We start from the raw sequence: 18,085 nt of genomic DNA on the forward strand, positions 1-18,085 counted from the left end.
AACTACATATCAATTACAAAGTCAATGTACACAATGTAATCAATTAAAACATGTACATTCCATCGATGACAGATCCTTTATTACGGTTTTAAACTGACCGAGATAATCTAATTTTAGTTTTTTTGAAGGTCGTTCCGTGTACTTACCTTGTACTGTATGTGTGTGTATACTGTTTGTGGACTGTCTTTACTGTGTAAACTGCCACTCTTTTATGTCCCTTGCTTTTGTCTCCGTCTGCTTACTTTATATCTTTCTCCTTACAGAAACAGGTAATTGCACTCTCTCTCTCTCCTCCGTCTCACTACACAGTCAGACCAATCATAAAACGTTGACGCCATCTTATATTTACTGCCTGTTTCCTTCGACAGTCAGAAAGCAAAGGGAAGCAGGTTAATCTCTGCTCGGCACATCTAAAAGAGCCTTGATTTATTTCTCCCTCAGTAACCTGAGCATGAAATGGTTACCTCTCAGTTTTTTATCTATCATGTTAACCTATCTATCTATCACCTCTCAGCAACAGCTGGTCTAGGGTGGTGTTTATGCTTTATGAATAGCCGCCTCATTGTGCATGTATCAATGTCTCTCCCTCTCTCTTTCTTGCTCCCTCCCTCCTTTCTCATAACTGTTACTTTTCCATCCAAAGGTTTTCAGAGGACTCCACCTCAGCCCTGAGTCCCCCCTCAGCTCGCTCCCAGTCACCCTCCCCTGTCCACCACTCCCAGCCAGCCCTCTCCCCGTCCCCCACCCCTGCCTCCCAGTACCCCGTTTGGACACGCTCCCCATCCCCTCAGCCGCCTCCTCCAGCTATACAGCCCCCTCCCCGCGCCCACTCCCCAATGTCCCCCACCTCATACTCCCCTTACCCCACCTCACCCAAACACAGGCCTGTCTATCGCACCAAAGCCCTGGAGTTCCAGTTCATCCCCAGCCGAGAGTCCAGGAAAGCTGAGTCTCACCACCTCCAGCGCAGGCGAGCCCCCAGCCCCCTCATCTCCCCCTCTGAAAGGCCCAAGCTGGGCCCGCCACGCCCCTCGTCCCTCCCCCTCCTCCCCACCTCACCGCTCTACAGCAGCCTCTACGAGCTACGTGGCTCCATCACACCTCCCTCACCCGCCAACCCCCTGGGGGACCCCTACTTCTCCCCCTCCCCTCCTCTCTTTGCCCCCTCTGGCGCCCCTCCTCCTCCCAACTCCTCTTTGTTGGTGTCTCGCTCTCTTTCCCCTACCCACTTCCTGTCTGGGACCGGCTCCCCTCCCATGCACCCTCTCCCTCCTCCAACCTGCCTGAGTTACCCCCATCTCCCGCCCCCGTCCCCCTCCAAGCCCTTTGCCTCCAAGCCATTGCCCTACTGGACCAAGTACGACGTGGCTGATTGGCTGGGTTACCTGAACCTGGCGGAGCATAGGGAACGTTTCCTGGACAACGAGATTGATGGCACGCACCTGCCCTCCCTCACCAAGGAGGACTATCTGGATCTGGGGGTGACGCGCGTGGGACACCGCATGAACATCGACAGAGCTCTGAAGAGAGTGATGGACAGGTAGGAGGCAGAGAGAGAGGGAGAGAGAGAGAGAGATGAATGAGAGATTAGTATTGTGATCATCAAAGCTTTCAAGCTCAAACTCCTGTATGTAAAGTATGAAACTGAATCATCTGATCTCTAGCTAAAGCATTCCAGAATGGCTTACTCAGGAACACACATAACGTCGGGTATATCATATAATCCTCTCTATTCATCCCTAAGGCTTACCAGCCCTTTCCCCATCTCCGCTCTCTCACCTCGAGATGGACGACTCGACAGAAGACGGGATGACGGGAGTCGGAGCTGAGGAGGCAAGAAAAGGGGGAGGGGGGGGGGGGGTGATGGAGTCAATGAGGGAGGAAGACACAACTGCTGCTATCCATGGTGGATTCACACAACAAATGAAGAGGACCAGATTTTACAGAGGGGGTGGGGGGGGCAAATCACCAGAGGGATGGAGAAAGGGTTGACGATCCACACAAACACCGCCTGGTACTCCCAAGTGCTGATGGCACTCTCATGTGCACACACACTCTCACGTGCACGCAAACACTGACATGCAAAACACTAACTGCTTGTCGCCACAAACACACAACACACACTATGAGACTGTAATGACAGATATATGCGTCTGGGGCAATGAGTCAGATATGAATATGCGATTTTAAAAAGAAACTGAGCCAAAACAAACAAACAGGAGAAACAATCAAGTTGTTTAGCTTCTTTTTTCTTTCTCTTTTTCTTTCTTTCTTTTTCTGAGCAGTTTTTAGTGTTGTTGTTGTTGTTGTTGTTGGGGAATGAGAGGGCGTGCCCTCTTCAACACTTTCTCCTCCTCTCTGACCTTGAGTTAAGTAGCCATCTTGTTTGAGCGTTATTGGCCCCTCTACTGGCTATTCCGATCTATGTTCAGGTTTAGGAGAGACCACCCCCCCACCCCCCTCCACCCCCTGCAGTTTGTAGAGTGCGAATCAACAAAAACCTGTATGAGTGGATATAACTGGAAGAGTGCTTTGTCTGCATAAATGTCTCTGTTGGAGCCATTTATTCTGATGAACCGGACTGATGTAGCTTGGATAGTGGGGGTAATAATGTGTCTGTTTGGGACATGTAGGATGATTCACCATTTGGCACGCTTCTACATTAATAGCCTGAATGGTGCAGTGATACTGGGAGAGACTCTCATATGGATCAGTGCGGGTAGGACACTACCTGTTACTGCTGGTCCCAGTTTGGAATGAGCTGGATGCGTGGATCTAGTAGTGATTGTGTCGGGCTTGCCTGTATGACTGAGTGTGATTGGTTTGTCTGTTTTTACCTCACCAGTGGGAGGGCTTTGTGCTCACTGAAGGTCCTATTGATTAGGTTGTATTTCTCTATAGCTTCTTTATCATCTTAAGTCTTATAATGGCATATATACAGACTGGTCACTGTATTACAAATCTGTAGCAAAAACAAGTGCCCAGACCGACACCATAGAAATAAACATACTGACATAATTCTACAGGCATGCACGCACGTGCACACACGCACACAAATGATAACACGATACATGCACACTCACTCACAGGCAAACATTCATGTACACACACACACACACACACGCACGCACACACACACACACACACACACACACACACACACACACTTTTCTGTGTTTATGTTAGAATCAATGGGACACCTTAAATATATATGTTTGGATCCAAGATGTAACTCATACAAGAGACTGCGCTTTCAGAGGTCGAGGGAATGTGAAAATCAAGGGAAATCAAAGTTGAAGGTTGACTCCATTTATATACAAAAGACTTCCGAAGCATCGAAGCAATTGCTATACAACCGTTCTAGAGTTCTCTGTCCAGGGGAGAGACAGAAAAGGAGAGGGGAGGGAAAGAGTAAAAAACTGCCTAATCTTCCTCTTTCCCACCCAATCCCCCCACTCCTTCCAAAAATGGCACTCTTTCTACGGAACCATATGAGGACACGAGGAACTAACACCCAAACCAATGGGATTGGAGAGATACGCTTACATCCGTTTTAATACTATGATTGTTCTTACAACAATTTTTAAACTTTAAAAGGGTCTGGAATACTGCTATTGATATGAAGAGAATTATTGTTACTGTTGTCATTACTATCATCGTCCTTGCTGTTATTATTGCACCTGTTACTAAGAGCTGCAGTTCCCCGTTCTGTTGGTGATTGTTGAGATGGCGCTCTTTTACATTTAGTCAATGTATTTACATCATTTAGCCTGGAGGCTTTTAGTCCAGATAATCATATACAGATACAATATTATATCAATATGTAAACATTTTATACAAGTTATGAACACAAGAGACCATTGTCTTGTCTGAGAAATTGGAATATACTTATCTTATATATAATAGCACTATATTCTTACTTTCAAAAATACAGAATACATACATGTATATATATTTAGTTTGATGTTTGAAATGCTTTAAATATCTAGCCCTGTGTGTAAAGTAGCTGAATGCAAATGCAAAAAACATACATGCTTTGCATTAAGTTAAAATTGTTTGCATTTTGTTACACAGGGGAAATGTACACATTTCCTACAACAACTATTCCATATGCTTCCTGCATTGTGGGGATATTCATAAAACTAACACGTTTGCCATCTTAAAACTGTGAAAGTAGATTAACTAATTACTTTTCACTTGTACATCTTTGACTGTATGGCAGCAAAGTAAGTTTAATTACTTTGTCACTCTTACCCTGAAAAGTGACAAAGGTGTCACTTAACTTTATGCAGTTGATAAAAAGTAAGCTACCGTTCTCTGGAAATACCCATGAGACAATAGCTATTGAGGTCGTGACGCATGCATCCAAATCTATTCCTTCTTCTTTTTCATGATTTCCTTCTATTCATTTCAACATTCTTTTTTGTCAAAAAATCTCTTTACTACCTTTACAACCTGATTTGTTGGAGTTTTTGTAGTACTATTTCAGTTATAATAAATAGGTTATCAGTTGGACGTTCCCATACTTTTTCTCCTTCTGCTTTACTCTCACTGTTGCTGAAATCAAATATAAGGGCTCTCCCATGACCTGTCTACCTGCTACAACAACACCACCACCTCCTCCTCCTCTCACCACGTTTGAGTCCTGATATACATATCCTCTTTGGTGGGCCTCTGTGCACAGTTGCATAAAGCTATCTTTCTCATTGTCCTTTCAGAAAGATGCTTGTCTAGGGTCTTCAGATCATTACCCTTATGCACAAAGGTCTACACACGCAAGCTATACTGTACGTTCACATGAGCTGAGTTTACTACAACGGGGAAGAACTGTATGTTTCAGTGCTTTGATGACGGATGGTCAAGTCTTGATTACAATCACGCACGTGATATAGCAATAAGGACGATGAAAATAATGGTCATCCTAATTATGGTTTAAGATGTAAAAAGAAAAAAACAACAACTCTAAAGTTCTAAAGAATCTCTGTCTTCCAAATAATGTTTATCATGAAAAAGGTACAATTTATTTGTTATTTAACTGAGGTGCTTTCTATACAGCTGGTCCCATTCCCTAATACATCCATCCGAGTCTGCAGCATTGTATTCAATGTATCAATGACTGCTAATCTATCTGCATTGGACTCATGTATCAATGACTTCTAGTCTCTCCTGCAGAAAGTCCCTCCTCACAGCTCAGTCATGTGACAGAACCTACTGTTCATCTGGTGTACCCTCAATGCATTATGCAATGAGTTCATCACATTTATAGGATAAATGAGATGCAATTAGCAATGCCTCTGTTGCTGCTGCTATGGCAACATTACTTTCACTTGAGAGATGGGTAGATGTGGGGACAGGGGCAACTAGTTGCAGATTTTTTTTATTTATTATTATTCTCAATTTCCACGTGATTGAGGGGAGATATATAATTACACTGTCAGGAGAGAAACATCAGGGAATTTGCCTGGCTGTATAGAAAGCATTTTTGCTTCATTTAAGAGATCTTTTAAAAAGAAAAAATATGAGCAGATGAAAGGTAACTTACAGAATATATGTATATGTGGTATACATATACACACATTCATATAAACATATTTCAAATGTTTTAAGAGATGAATAATAAATTATTAGAATTATAATAAAGATGCAGAAATAAAATATTGTCTATCTTTTCTTCATCACTCACTCCTGTGCTAATGACTAACAGCACCATGACTTGGTTTACTGTTCCTTTTCAGCTGCCATTTGCCTCAAATACAAGCACTGAGACTTACCTCAAACCCCTCTGTACCCAATAGAAGTCCACAGAGCTACTCATTTCACAAGAATATCGCTTCATGAAACCTCAACCGCTGTCAATGGGATAATTCACTTTTATTTTTTTACACACAATAGGCTATTTACCCTCAACGTGGTCTATGGGCCAGAAGAAACTAAACCATGCTGATTTGTTTGAATTAGTAAGTTTAACCATCACTAACAAAATCAATGGGTGTGAATGGGAGTACTAGACAAAATGTAACATCTAAATCTACCACGTCACTATTCATTTGGCTATGCAGTGTATAAGTGTCCATTGCTCCCATTCATTTTGTCAGCAGTTAGCATTTACCGAAATTAGTGGCGGATATTTAAACAAATCAGAACCATGTAATTTAGCATATCCTTGACCAAACTACTTCCTGAGTTAGGAACCATCGAACAAAGGCGTGAAAGTGAACAGCCTTTAAGAGTTTTTATTTAATTCACATTATTACACGCTACTGTATAAAGGACATGCCAGTGAGGCACTAACTGCTAATCAGAAATGTAGTTAACATTGAATCACCACAGGAAAAAAATATTGTACTGAACTTTATTTCGATCTGATCACACAAACAATACAAATATGAATTTCAGACTAAGAATTACAAAATGCATAAAACTACCCCAGTTTCCCTACTACCTCATCCAACCAATAAATCACATTAGGTTATGACATGTCATGAGCATCATTACAACTCAGTTATAAGCTACAGTCGAGCTGCTCAAGACCATGAGGGTGGCAGAATGCATTCTCAGTTCCCTACAAGTCACCAGGATGCTGTACCTGAAGGTCCAAGATCTGCATGAAGAAAAAAATTAAAGGTATTTTAGGAAACAGATGTAGTAATTCACAGGCTAGTTAGTGACGCCTTGGGGGTGTCTGAAACCAGGTAGCCAATCTCCTCAGACTCTGCCGTGTCAGCAGCAGAGTGCACTTTTATCAACACAATTACTCAGAGCCCAGTGCTAAACATCATAGGAGACTTGCATTTAGTGACCACGGTGAAAATGTAAAACAAAAAATGAACTCATAAAAAAGGGAAAATGTTGGCATAAAGCTCACCTTGAGCACGGGTCCAGTTTGCACAGGCTTGAATCTTGAGGTTTACCTTTTAGGGTAGGTGAAAAGATCATTGTTAGCAAATGCAATCCATCTAGACAATAGTCAAGATACTTCAGAATAGATCTCCTCAGACTTCGGCTTGTCAGGGCCAAAGATGCACATTATCACCACTTTAATGTAAGAGCCCAGTGCTAGACATCATTGGGAGATCATAACGCACGTGCCACATGGACCACATGTAATAATGCAACTAGGCCTACTTTACAATGGGAAGGAGGCCTCAACCTGGTCGCTTTCTCTGTATATTTGCATACCTACTTGGCTGGTGACTATTGTATTCGATTGTTACCAAAAATGTTCACTAAATGTTGTATATTGATCAAGCAAAGATACTTGCCCAAATAAGGTTGAGGCAGTCAACGTCAGCGAAGTTAGCTCATTAACGCTTAAAAAAATAGACTCTCAAACCTATCATAACAGTTAATACTACTTCGACAATCAAGGAAATGTATTTGGTCCAGATGACGCATTCTTTTGGAAGAATAACAAATAAAGCCAGTTTCACTTACATTGAACATTCATGTGCTGCTCCTTTCCATGTGTCACCGGGAAAAGAGTCACCCCTACAAAAATGGCCGCTTTTAAAGGTAATTTTCACGAAGGACCCAACATTTTTTCTCTTAGTTGTCTAAAACAATCGCCTTGATTAAAATATCACTTTTTTCCAATTACGACATTTTAAAATCCCTTTACGTTATTTGTACACGCATGCATGCATCAATAAGCAACTGGTGACATTTCAACACGAACTGTTGATTTGGGAGAGAGGCCATAGATATAGAGATAGAGTGAATAGAATGAACATATAAACAAACAAACAGAGATAGTACGTAAAAATAGCCCTTCTACACAATTTTATCCATGTACTGTACCATGTACAGTATAATTTAAAACAGTAAGGATGTTTGCCATTCCTGCATTGTGGACTCACCCCGTCAACTGCTCTCAGCTGTCTAATTTTTGAAATTACAAGTCCTGGCAAGGCAGAACACACAAGTGCAGCATAACATAAGGCAGTAGGTCATTGGGTATGTGAGTGTGGCCTCCCATTCATCCCTTTCCTACGTGAGTGTTTATGTGAGTATGGCCTCCCATTCATTCCTATAGTTCCCTCAGTTCTCTCTCTCTCTCTCTCTCTCTCTCTCTCTCTCACACACACACACACACACACACACACACACACACACACACACACACACACACACACACACACACTCACACACACACCAGATGTCCCAGCCAGCTGTGGCAGACCCCCAACAGCCTGGGGGATTGTGGAAAACGAGACAAGAGGGCAAGCGACGGGGAGGATGGTATTTCACTTATCTTACTTCACCAAATATTCTGTGGTTCTGTGGTTCTGGTAGCTGGATGGGAAAGGACATTGTGTGGTATTTAGGTACACAAGGGCAATTGTTATATGACAAGACCTCTTGTTATGCTTACACACACACACACACACACACACACACACACACACACAGACACAGACACACGCACGCACGCACGCACGCACGCACGCACGCACGCACGCACGCACGCACGCACGCACGCACGCACGCACGCACGCACACACACACACACACACACACACACACACACACACACACACACACACACACACACACACACACACTTAGCCAAAACACTGCACACTTCATTAACACTACACTGAGAGATAGAGCAAGGGTGAGACAGAGAAAGAGAGAGAGAGAGAGAGAGAGAGAGAGAGAGAGAGAGAGAGAGAGAGAGAGAGAGAGAGAGAGAGAGAGAGAGAGCACAAGAGGGAGGGGTACTGTCCAGTGGTGAGGTACAGAGAGCGAGAGAATTAGTTTCCTGCAGCTGTTTTGGAGAGGGACGGAGAAAGTGGGTGAGGGAGGAGAGAAGGAAAAAAGACAGCCAACTTATCCCACACTGACAGTGGGCTAAACAAAGGGAAGGAGAGAGAGCAAAAGCCGTACTAAAGGATTGAAAAAGAGAAGAGAAAAGCACTGGACAAATACAGAAAAGGAAAACGAGAGAGAGGCAGAAGAGAGCGAGAGAGGGGTGGAGAGAAACTTAACCTAGAAAAGAAAAGTGGGTTAAAGAGGACAGCAACAGTGGAAGACTGAGAGGTAAGAAACTTTTTACACTCCAATGTCAGACTTCTCTCACTTAAGGTCATACTTCATTCATATTTGATGCACTGATGCAAATCTATTTTTGTTGTATGCGTTCATATGTTGCTATATATTTACTCTAGGCACTGGCGTATGTGTCGAGTTATGTGTGACAGTCGAAATGGGGACAGGGGGGGAGTGCCAGAGGGGGTGAGGGTACAGGGGTGGGGGCAGAGGGGGGGTGGACAGGCCAGGGTGAGTGAATTGCCAGTAGACAAGCCTTGCTCACAGATTTTGATTTTAATTGTTAGCTTGCGAAAGATTTATCACCATTACATCTTCTTTCGGGATATTGTGAAAGTGTGGGATGCTCCAAAGGATTTGTCAATTTGCTCTGGGCAGCATGCAATGTTTTTCTGAAAGTCTGTGAGATGAAAAGAAATCACATATGCAAGGTATGTGGTGAATTAAAACTATGTTACAGTAGCATGTTACAGTATGTGACATAATATAATCACTAAATGATAGTGCATTGACACTGGTTCACTTGAAACACCTACAGTTGCTTTTCAACTTTAGCTCAGTGTTATAGCCTGATTTCTGAGGTCAAAAGTCAATCCCTGGGAATGTGTGGACATACCAGTCAAACAGTGGAATAAAGATATCTTTCATTCTCAGAGATTATGAGATACCAGTCATTTAAAGTGGTCTCTCCTCGTGCTCCCTATACATCTTCATGTCCTGCCCTGACGGAGACAGACGACCCTGGGGGGGACAGGAAGTGGGGGTCAAAGGTTAAAAAGGAAATGATTCATTATATTGCTGCTCTCCTGCAGTGAGAGGGAGCAGAAGACCCTGTGGGTGTTGTAATCTTCCAAAAGAGAGGGAGAGAGAGAGAGAGAAATAGATAGAGAAGCACTGTACTCAATACAGACCTTTTCAGCAGCATGTGATGGTTACTCATGAATAGAGGTAGATAGATTAGATGTATCTGACAAAGTGAGGGACCTGGAAAACAGAGTCTATGTACTCTTTTCCCATTCATTAGTCTTGTGATCGAGTGGGGTTCGTTACATTCTCCTCAAACAGCCTGAAGAGAGGTTTCATATAGTGAGTCGTTTGTGATCATGTGGGTCTTTTATTTGTGTGAGGTGTGTTACTGAGCAAGCATGTGAGTCTATAAGAGTGTATCTGTTTAGTTTACGAGCATGTGAGTTTGTTTATGTGTGTGTGTGTGTGTGTGTGTGTGTGCGCACGCGCGCGCGTGCCTGTGAGTGTGCGTGTGCGTGTACGTGTGTGTGTGTGTGTGTGTGTGTGCGTGGGCGTGTGTGTGTGTGTATGTATGTATGTTGAGCTGAAGAAAACCCACCAGAGAGATAGAGGGGAGAGAGGATAGGCTGACCTTTACCCTCTGTTTATTTTGGGATAGCTCAAGTTTCAATGCTGGGAATTCTGGGAGAGGGCATTCTATCCTTGCCTCTAAACTCAGATTGACAGCCCTACGAGTGTCTGCCTTGTTTTACTGTATTGGACCATACCAGCTGAACAAATCTTACTGGTAATTATCAATTAACAGTACCAATTAGAAAAAAGCTCCCTCATTTTTTCAATTACACCGTGACAGTTTAACTCTTAGGCTAACCTTATTCATTACAATGTTGTTGTCATTATTTGTCTCCAAATGTGGGAAGTTTGGACCAAATTGGTTTTGGTTTCTCTCTTCTTCTTTAAAGGTAGATTCTGGGATATGACATCACACCTGTTAGAACAGAACAGCAACTTTCATCAAATATATTGTAGTGAACAAGAGTGAACGAGAGCATCCCCTCGTTTCACTGCCCTCCGCCCTGCCAATCTCATTCAACTCTTTTCCCTCCTTCTCTGAAATGTCTTTGGTTTGGATTTGAATTTTTTAACTTTGATTCTCTCTCTGTCAGAACATGCTCTATTCTCTATTCTGTTGCATCTCCTTTTTCACTTTGAAGTCTCTGGCATCTTCGCCCCGCTCACTTTGCTGTGGCGTCATATCCCTGAGTCTACTGACTCATGACTCATGTCTCTGACTCATTCCACTATTATATACCCCTGACTGTTGAATACTGTTGCTGCTGCACATATCCCTGTCTATAGGAACTAAGCTCGCAGAACTTCATCTGAGTTGAGATCTTTGTATTAAGATCTGTTTAATCTGAATGTCTCAGTGAATTGTATGTACTGTTGATTTTTCTGTCGCTCCTACTTTATTGTCTGTCACATTATAAATAACCTGACTGTGCCATCTGTGTTGCCATCGTTACAGGCATACTCTTTACCACCTCTGTGAGATAAAGGTGTGAGAGTGACAGAGGTAGATACTCCTCCTCAGGTGATGGAGGCATTACTGACCGTATTCCTCTGTTTCAGTGACCAGCATGTCGACTCTCCCATCCGAGAATGCCACCGAAGATGCCAACAACCAGAGCTTCTGGATGGTGAGAGAGAGAGAAAGAGAGATGTGTTTGTGTGTGTGTATGTGTGCGTGCGTGGTTGCATGTATGCGTGTGTGTGAGTGAGTGTGTGTGTGTGTGTGTGTGTGTGTGTTTATGTGTGTGTGTGTGTGTGTGTGTGTGTGTGTGTGTGATGTGTGTATCCATTGGATACACAAGATTACTAGCCTGTGGATGTCTCAATAGCCTTGCAAGAGAGACAAAACAATACTGTTGTTCAATGGTCACAAGGCCACTCTATCATGTATGGTTTAAGGTCAGATAAGTTGCAACCATTATTTAGGTACAGAAACCAAAAGATGAACGGACTATGACAGTTCGGTGAACTACCCCTTTAATGCCTCCGTCCCTGATTGGCCTGTTGGTTGTTGCCCCACTTTCATCTCCATTCCTCTGTCATTCTGGCTCCTGTTGTGTTTCCAGTCCAGCTCCTGTTTGTCATCCTGCGGCCCTCTCATTTGGCTGTCTGTCATTATGCTGCGTTGCAGCACGCAAATGTCTACGCTGCTGTTATGTGTTTGTGTAGAGTAGCCATCATCATCCACTTCGTCATTATAAGTGGCACTCCATGGTGTAACATTGTCACAGGGTAGTAAGTATACCCACCAGCAGACCCTGATTTAATTGAATTGAAGGTTCCATTCAAATTGATTTTTTCCCCCACAAAATCTCACGTGTTTGGTGCATTATGTATACAACAATGCATCCATTTCAATTGTGCTGCTGGACATAAAATGCTATTTGCTTCAGAAAGCCGTGTCCATTCTCGACATACTTTTTCTTTGATGCTATGATTGGCCAGTTGTTCAAGAGCAGGCTGTGTTGTAGTGGTGGTTTTGTCTTGGCCTCTATGATTGGTTGGCTGCTGCCTGGCTGCGCTGCTGTTGGCCAAAGGCAAGATTCCTCAGCTGTTTTCACTTAATTCACAGACGAGTGAGGAGAGTTAGTACAAACCACAACAGACAGAGAGAGAGAGAGAGAGAGAGAGAGAGAGAGAGAGAGAGAGAGAGAGAGAGAGAGGGAATAGAAAGACTTGACAGAGAGAAAGATTGAAACGTGTCATATTTGTGTTTATAAGAGAGAGAACGAGAGAGAGAGAAATAAAGAAAGAAAGAAAGAGAGGGAGAGGGAGGGAGGGAGGGAGAGGGACAGTTAAAACTCACAGATAAACTGCAGGAAAGAGTGCCAGGAAAATTGTGGAGAATATTCCAAACTCCACATCCACAAACAAAACAAAAAGTGCTTCTGGATATGTCATTACCCTGTCCTCTACCCTCTCCTACACCCACAGCCTCTCTCATCCCATCTGTCCCTTCACTGGTCTGTCTATATATTTACTGACCACTGGCCATTGAGTTTGACTTGAGGAAACCTCATTAAAATGGCACATCTTAGGAACTGGATTGACCTTTTGAGGATTTGGGAGTAGTTATAGTGACCTAAAAATAATTGCATTATCATATTCATATATATCATATAGAGGTCAATGGCTACTGTGTCTCAACTTAGACTTCTCCCTCCCAAACCCTTCCTTGCCCTTGTTCACCCTCTTTATATCCCCCGCTTTTACATTTCCTCTCAACTGTATCCCTCCCTCCCTCCTCCCCCCTTCCTCCCTCTTTCCCTCCCTATCTCTCTCACACTCCCTCTCTACTGTATCTCTCCCTTCCTCCCTCCCTCTGTCCTCCTCCTAGCCTGGGAACTACCAGCGCACAGTGAAGCGTACAGAAGATGCCTTCCAGGCGTGTAACGACATGGTGGCGTGCTTCCAGGAGCGGGCCCGCGTGGAGCGCCAGTACGCTCAGCAGCTCAGCGAGTGGAGCAACAAGTGGAAGCCCCTGGTGGACGCAAGTGGGTACTGCAGCAGAGGGAACTGCTGTCTACTCACTCAAACACTACAGTCCTTGATCATCAATTGTGACACGTTCTAGTGTTTTGGTCCGCATGTCGGCATCCGATGTAATGTTCAGACTTTTCTGTGTGAATGCATTTCCGCGCTGTTGAAAATCAATGACACATCGCTTGCACAACTTGTTCTGTGAGCCTGCTAACAATGTAAAGTAGTGTTATAGTTAACTACGTAGCAGTGGGGATTACTCACCGAATCCATTGTGTTGTAGTATTTTGTCTTGACTAGCGAGTTTGTTTTGTGATTCTCAACAACGTTGAAACGTAGTTCTGTGTTTCAAAATAAAAGTCTGAACATTTTGATTGGTTACCGACATGTGGACCAAAACAATAGAACGTGTCACAATAGATCTGTCCACTATCCACCCACTCTCTCCTCATCCGGCTCTTTCCCTGTTCCCTCTCTTCCTGACAGGCCCGCTGTATGGATCCCTGATGAAGGCGTGGCAGTGTTTCCTCACCTCCGCCGACCGGCTCGCCACTCTCCACGCCTCCGTCTGCCGCTCCCTAGTGTCGGAGGATGGTGATCGTGTCAGGACCTGGCAGAAGGAGACCTTCCATAAGAAGATATTCGGGGGTTTCAAGGAGTCCCAGGACTTTGACACCGGTTTCGCACGTGCCCAAAAGCCTTGGGCCAAACGTCTGAAGAAGGTATATACAAAATAGATACATATGTACGTAAGAGAAGGGTCTGTTTCCAACACAGTAAAAGGCTGCTTTAACTGTCCCCATGTTGAACTGACCATGAGAAATCAGGCTAAGTGCTGTAGAGGGTGGTGGGTGGGTGAGGTGGGTGGTGTAGGCTGTCTTGTATGTCTAGGCCACATTTGTGGGTTGAACCACTTGTGTTTTTATGCTGCGTGCTCAGCTGGACAAAGCCAGGAGTGCGTACCACAAGGTCAGCCGTAAGGAGCAGACAGCCAGGGACCGCGAGGCCCACGCTCAGGGGAACCCTGACATCGCCATCGAGAAACAGAGGAAGATCCAGGAGGAGAGAGAGCTGGCTCGCCAGGAGTCAGAGAAAGTGAGAGAAAGAGAACAAAGAATCAACCTTGAGTGTGTGTGTGTGTGTGTGTGTGTGTGTGTGTGTGTGTGTGTGCATGCTTGGGTGGGTGCATGAGTGTGTGAGTGGGACTCGGCAGCTTGCCCAGGCTGGGTATGTAAATAGCCTAAGCCTATCAGTGTCACGTTGAGCCAACTGAATGGAAAATGAATGACAGTTATCAACAATTTGCTTGAATAAAATGAGGCTAATAGGATATGCTTGTTAAATGTATTAAATAATCGTCCCTAACATTGAACACCACAGGCTGACACTGGTGTGTACAGTATGTGTGATGTCACTCACTCTAAGGTAACACCCCCAGGTGCGCGCCCGCTATGAGAAGGTCTTGGAGGAAGCGACCCGCTACGCCCCTCGCTACATGGAGGAGATGGAGTCCATCTTTGACCAATCACAGGAGGAGGAGAGGAAAAGGATCAGCTTCCTCAAACAGGCCTTCCTCTCCATCCACAGACATCTGGATGTCACAAACAATGAAAGGTAAACCTACAGTGTGTGGCGTGTTTGTGCGGTGTGTGTAATATCAATCTCTGCTGTACTGTAAAGATAAAACATTTTCTCTCTCTCTCTCTCTCACCCCTCCTTTCTCCCCCCCCCCCCCCCCCCCCCCCCCCCCCCCCCCCCTCAGCGTGAAGGCAGTGTATAATGAGCTCCACAACACCCTGATGGCCATCAATGAGCAGGACGACCTGCGCTGGTTTAAGAACACTTACGGACCCGGCATGCCTACCGACTGGCCTCAGTTCCTGGTATATATACACGCACACGCACACAGACACACACAAACACACACCCACATGCACGTACGCACACACGCATGCACCACACACCACACATACACACACACCCACACAAGCACACACAAACACGCACACACACACACACACACGCACACATGCACGTGCACACACACAGGGCTAATGGAGGCTAATGGGGCCTAATGGAGTGCACTGTTGTATAGAATGATCTAGAGTTATAGGGTGCTCTGTGTTACTGTCAGATTTGGTCTAATGTAGTGGCCGGTGTTACAACCTAATGTAACTGTATAATAGTATAGCGTAGTTAAAACCAGGGGGTTTGTGCAGTACATATACTAACTAGACTGTCTCATAGTTTAATAATGTCTAATTAAACATCTCTCTCTCTCTCTCTCTTTCAGGAGTGGACACCAGAAAAGAAAGCAAGTAAAAAAGGGAAGAAAGAGATAGAGCAGAAAGAGCAGAAAGGTACAATAGAGAGGAGGTGAGTGTGTCTGTCGGTCTGTCTGTTACTGTCTGTGGCAGTTGGGCATCATTACCAACTGTTGCCGTGTCTCCCGTCTCACATACCATGTTAAGTAGTCGGACTTTAATTCCCTTAAGTCTCAATCTCAGTGTCATGCAGATTAAGTCATTTAGCATACATGTTGATGATATGTTGAAAGTATTTAGGATACTTATAGGGCCGGTTTCAGAGACAAGGCTTAAGCCTAGTCCTGGACTAAATCACACTTTCAATGTAAAATCCCCATTGAAGATGTTTTTTAGTCTAGGATTAGGCTTAAGCCTTGTCTGTGAAACCGGCCCTGTTTGAAGAGAGAGTTGTGTTTGACCCCCCCCCCCCCCCTCCCCCCTGTCTCTCAGTATGATGATTGGAGGAGTGAGAGTCAAGGCTCTTTATGAATATGTCGGCCAGGAGCCAGATGAGCTCTCCTTTACAGCAGGTAAACGTGTCTGTGTGTGTGTGTGCATGTGCATGTGTCTATGTGTGCGTATCTGTGTATGAGTGCATGTGCATGTGTCTATGTGTGCGTATCTGTGTATGAGTGTGTGTCTGTGTGTCTGTGTATGAGTGTGTGTCTGTGTATGAGTGTGTGTCTGTGTATGAGTGCATGTCTGTTTATGAGTGTGTGTCTGTGTATGAGTGCGTGTCTGTGTATGAGAGTGTGTCTGTGTATGAGTGTGTGTCTGTGTATGAGTGCGTGTCTGTGCTTGCATTGGATGTAATAAAAGCAATTCTGATTCTGATTCTGACATGCGTGTTGTACCCTGTTACTAATAGGTTATTTTGTGTTTATTATATGTGTTTATTAAATGATATGAATACTACCATTGCTTCCCTCCCCCATGTCCCCTCTAGGTGAGGAGTTCCTGAAGACTGAGGATGAGGACGACCAGGGCTGGTGTCGAGGGATGAAGGACGGGGGCAGAGAAGGGCTGTATCCAGCCAATTACGTAGAGGTGGTCTAGTTACTGGAGGGCGCCAGTAGGGACATAGATAGGTTGGAAATGAAAGACTTTGTTAAGAAAGGTTGTGTCACAAATGATGATCAGCTGATGTTTACTGTGTATTGCTCTTTGCTGGAATCGGTTTGGTTGGATTTTGACAGCCCCAGCTCTCTGTTTTAGAAGCAGAACTTCCACGCATTTCTACAGGAAAGCTGTCATCCAAAGATCTTATCTGAAATGGACATTTTTGGCATACACAGCATAAGATATCCAGGTTTTGTAATCTTGAAAAGATTTAGATACATGTTTAATATATTTACATAAATCAACTGTATTGAAGCGATGTTATGCATGATGCATTTATGTAAAATTAGAAGGATTGTGATATGCTGGATTCTGTAGGTACACAGTCATCATTGGTGCTGAAGTTAGATATGATTGATGTGTTCAAATGATTCTGTGCTCCATTGAAAAAAATGTCTATATCAAAATATGTCTCACAGTTCATATAGTAATTTGCTTTGATAATCAGTCATGGTTATGTCAGTGACACTTTGACTGTGATCATAATTCACCAATATCATTTGCATTATAGATCAAAGATGTTTTAGTTATGTTTCTTCATCGTTCCTGTCTGCGTGTGTTATGAATAATATTATGTGGCAGGTTAAGGAGAACAGATCATGTTTGCCCTCTTTCTATGTAAGTGTCTATCTGTGATGCTGTAGCTCTTTTATCATCTTCTACTCCATAGCTTCCACCCCTAAATATTGACTTTGCCAAAGTGAAGGAGGGGCTGCAGTTCCTGAACTTCCCCATCAGGCTGCCACTCCCTGGACTTCCCTTCAAAGTCCTTGTCTTGTTCTTTGCATTTTTAATATGTCTGTAAAGTATGTATGTATGTATGTATGTATGTATGTATGTATGTATGGGGCGCTTAATGTGTGCACACCGCATAATCACAAGGTCCCTGTTCGATTAACCCTTTAAGGCCATCGACATATCCTGCATGTCATCCCTCCTGTCTCTCACCCATCCTTCCTGTCTCTATCCCAATAAAATGCCCTAAAACATATCTTTTTAAAAAGGTATGTATGTGTATGTGTATGTTCTGTAAAAACTTTGCATAGGCCCTTAAAGTCTTGTGTTGCAATATAATTTAGCCCTTCTAAAATGCCTTTCTAAACAATGGAATGAAATAAATGATGATAATACAGAGAATGTGCTGATGTATTCTTGAAATGGGAGACATGTTTATTTGTATGTTTATTTAAAGTATTTATTTGTGTGTGTGTGTGTGTGTGTGTGTGTGTGTGTGTGTGTGTGTGTGTGTGTGAGAGAGAGAATAACTATCCCATCATAACCCAGACTCAGTGTTGAAGAATTGCCCTGGAGCA

General features: G+C 43.8%; 2 protein-coding genes and 1 long non-coding RNA gene across 3 annotated transcripts in view; 2 read left to right on the forward strand and 1 right to left on the reverse strand.

Annotated features, from left to right (window-relative positions):
• The window catches only part of shank1 (SH3 and multiple ankyrin repeat domains 1), a gene marked incomplete at both ends in the record, with an annotated part of 45,751 nt that extends 43,922 nt beyond the window's left edge, over positions 1 to 1,829 (forward strand). The window contains 2 exons of the mRNA XM_080524902.1: positions 644 to 1,540; positions 1,745 to 1,829. Of these exons, the coding sequence (XP_080381028.1) occupies positions 644 to 1,540; positions 1,745 to 1,829 (982 nt within the window). The remainder of the gene's footprint in view (positions 1 to 643; positions 1,541 to 1,744) is intronic.
• Positions 1,830 to 6,351: 4,522 nt separating this feature from the next.
• On the reverse strand, positions 6,352 to 7,482 carry LOC308151427. Its single transcript, XR_013937291.1, has 3 exons — positions 7,435 to 7,482; positions 6,866 to 6,911; positions 6,352 to 6,601 (listed from the first exon to the last, which is right to left on the reverse strand). It is a non-coding gene; the product is annotated as an uncharacterized lncRNA (long non-coding RNA).
• Positions 7,483 to 8,917: 1,435 nt separating this feature from the next.
• Positions 8,918 to 16,709, forward strand: LOC308151525 (protein kinase C and casein kinase substrate in neurons protein 3; the record flags this gene model as incomplete). The annotated part of the gene is made up of 10 exons (XM_080524416.1): positions 8,918 to 9,039; positions 11,428 to 11,495; positions 13,205 to 13,361; positions 13,834 to 14,069; positions 14,287 to 14,442; positions 14,786 to 14,961; positions 15,110 to 15,230; positions 15,641 to 15,723; positions 16,104 to 16,183; positions 16,600 to 16,709. Exons 2-10 carry the CDS (start codon positions 11,436 to 11,438, stop codon positions 16,707 to 16,709), a joined length of 1,179 nt encoding a protein of 392 aa, XP_080380542.1. The 5' UTR covers positions 8,918 to 9,039; positions 11,428 to 11,435.
• Positions 16,710 to 18,085: the final 1,376 nt, after the last annotated feature.

The sequence above is a fragment of the Nansenia antarctica genome, assembly GCF_963989245.1.
Source record: "Nansenia antarctica genome assembly, chromosome: 2".
Classification (NCBI taxonomy): domain Eukaryota; kingdom Metazoa; phylum Chordata; class Actinopteri; order Argentiniformes; family Microstomatidae; genus Nansenia; species Nansenia antarctica.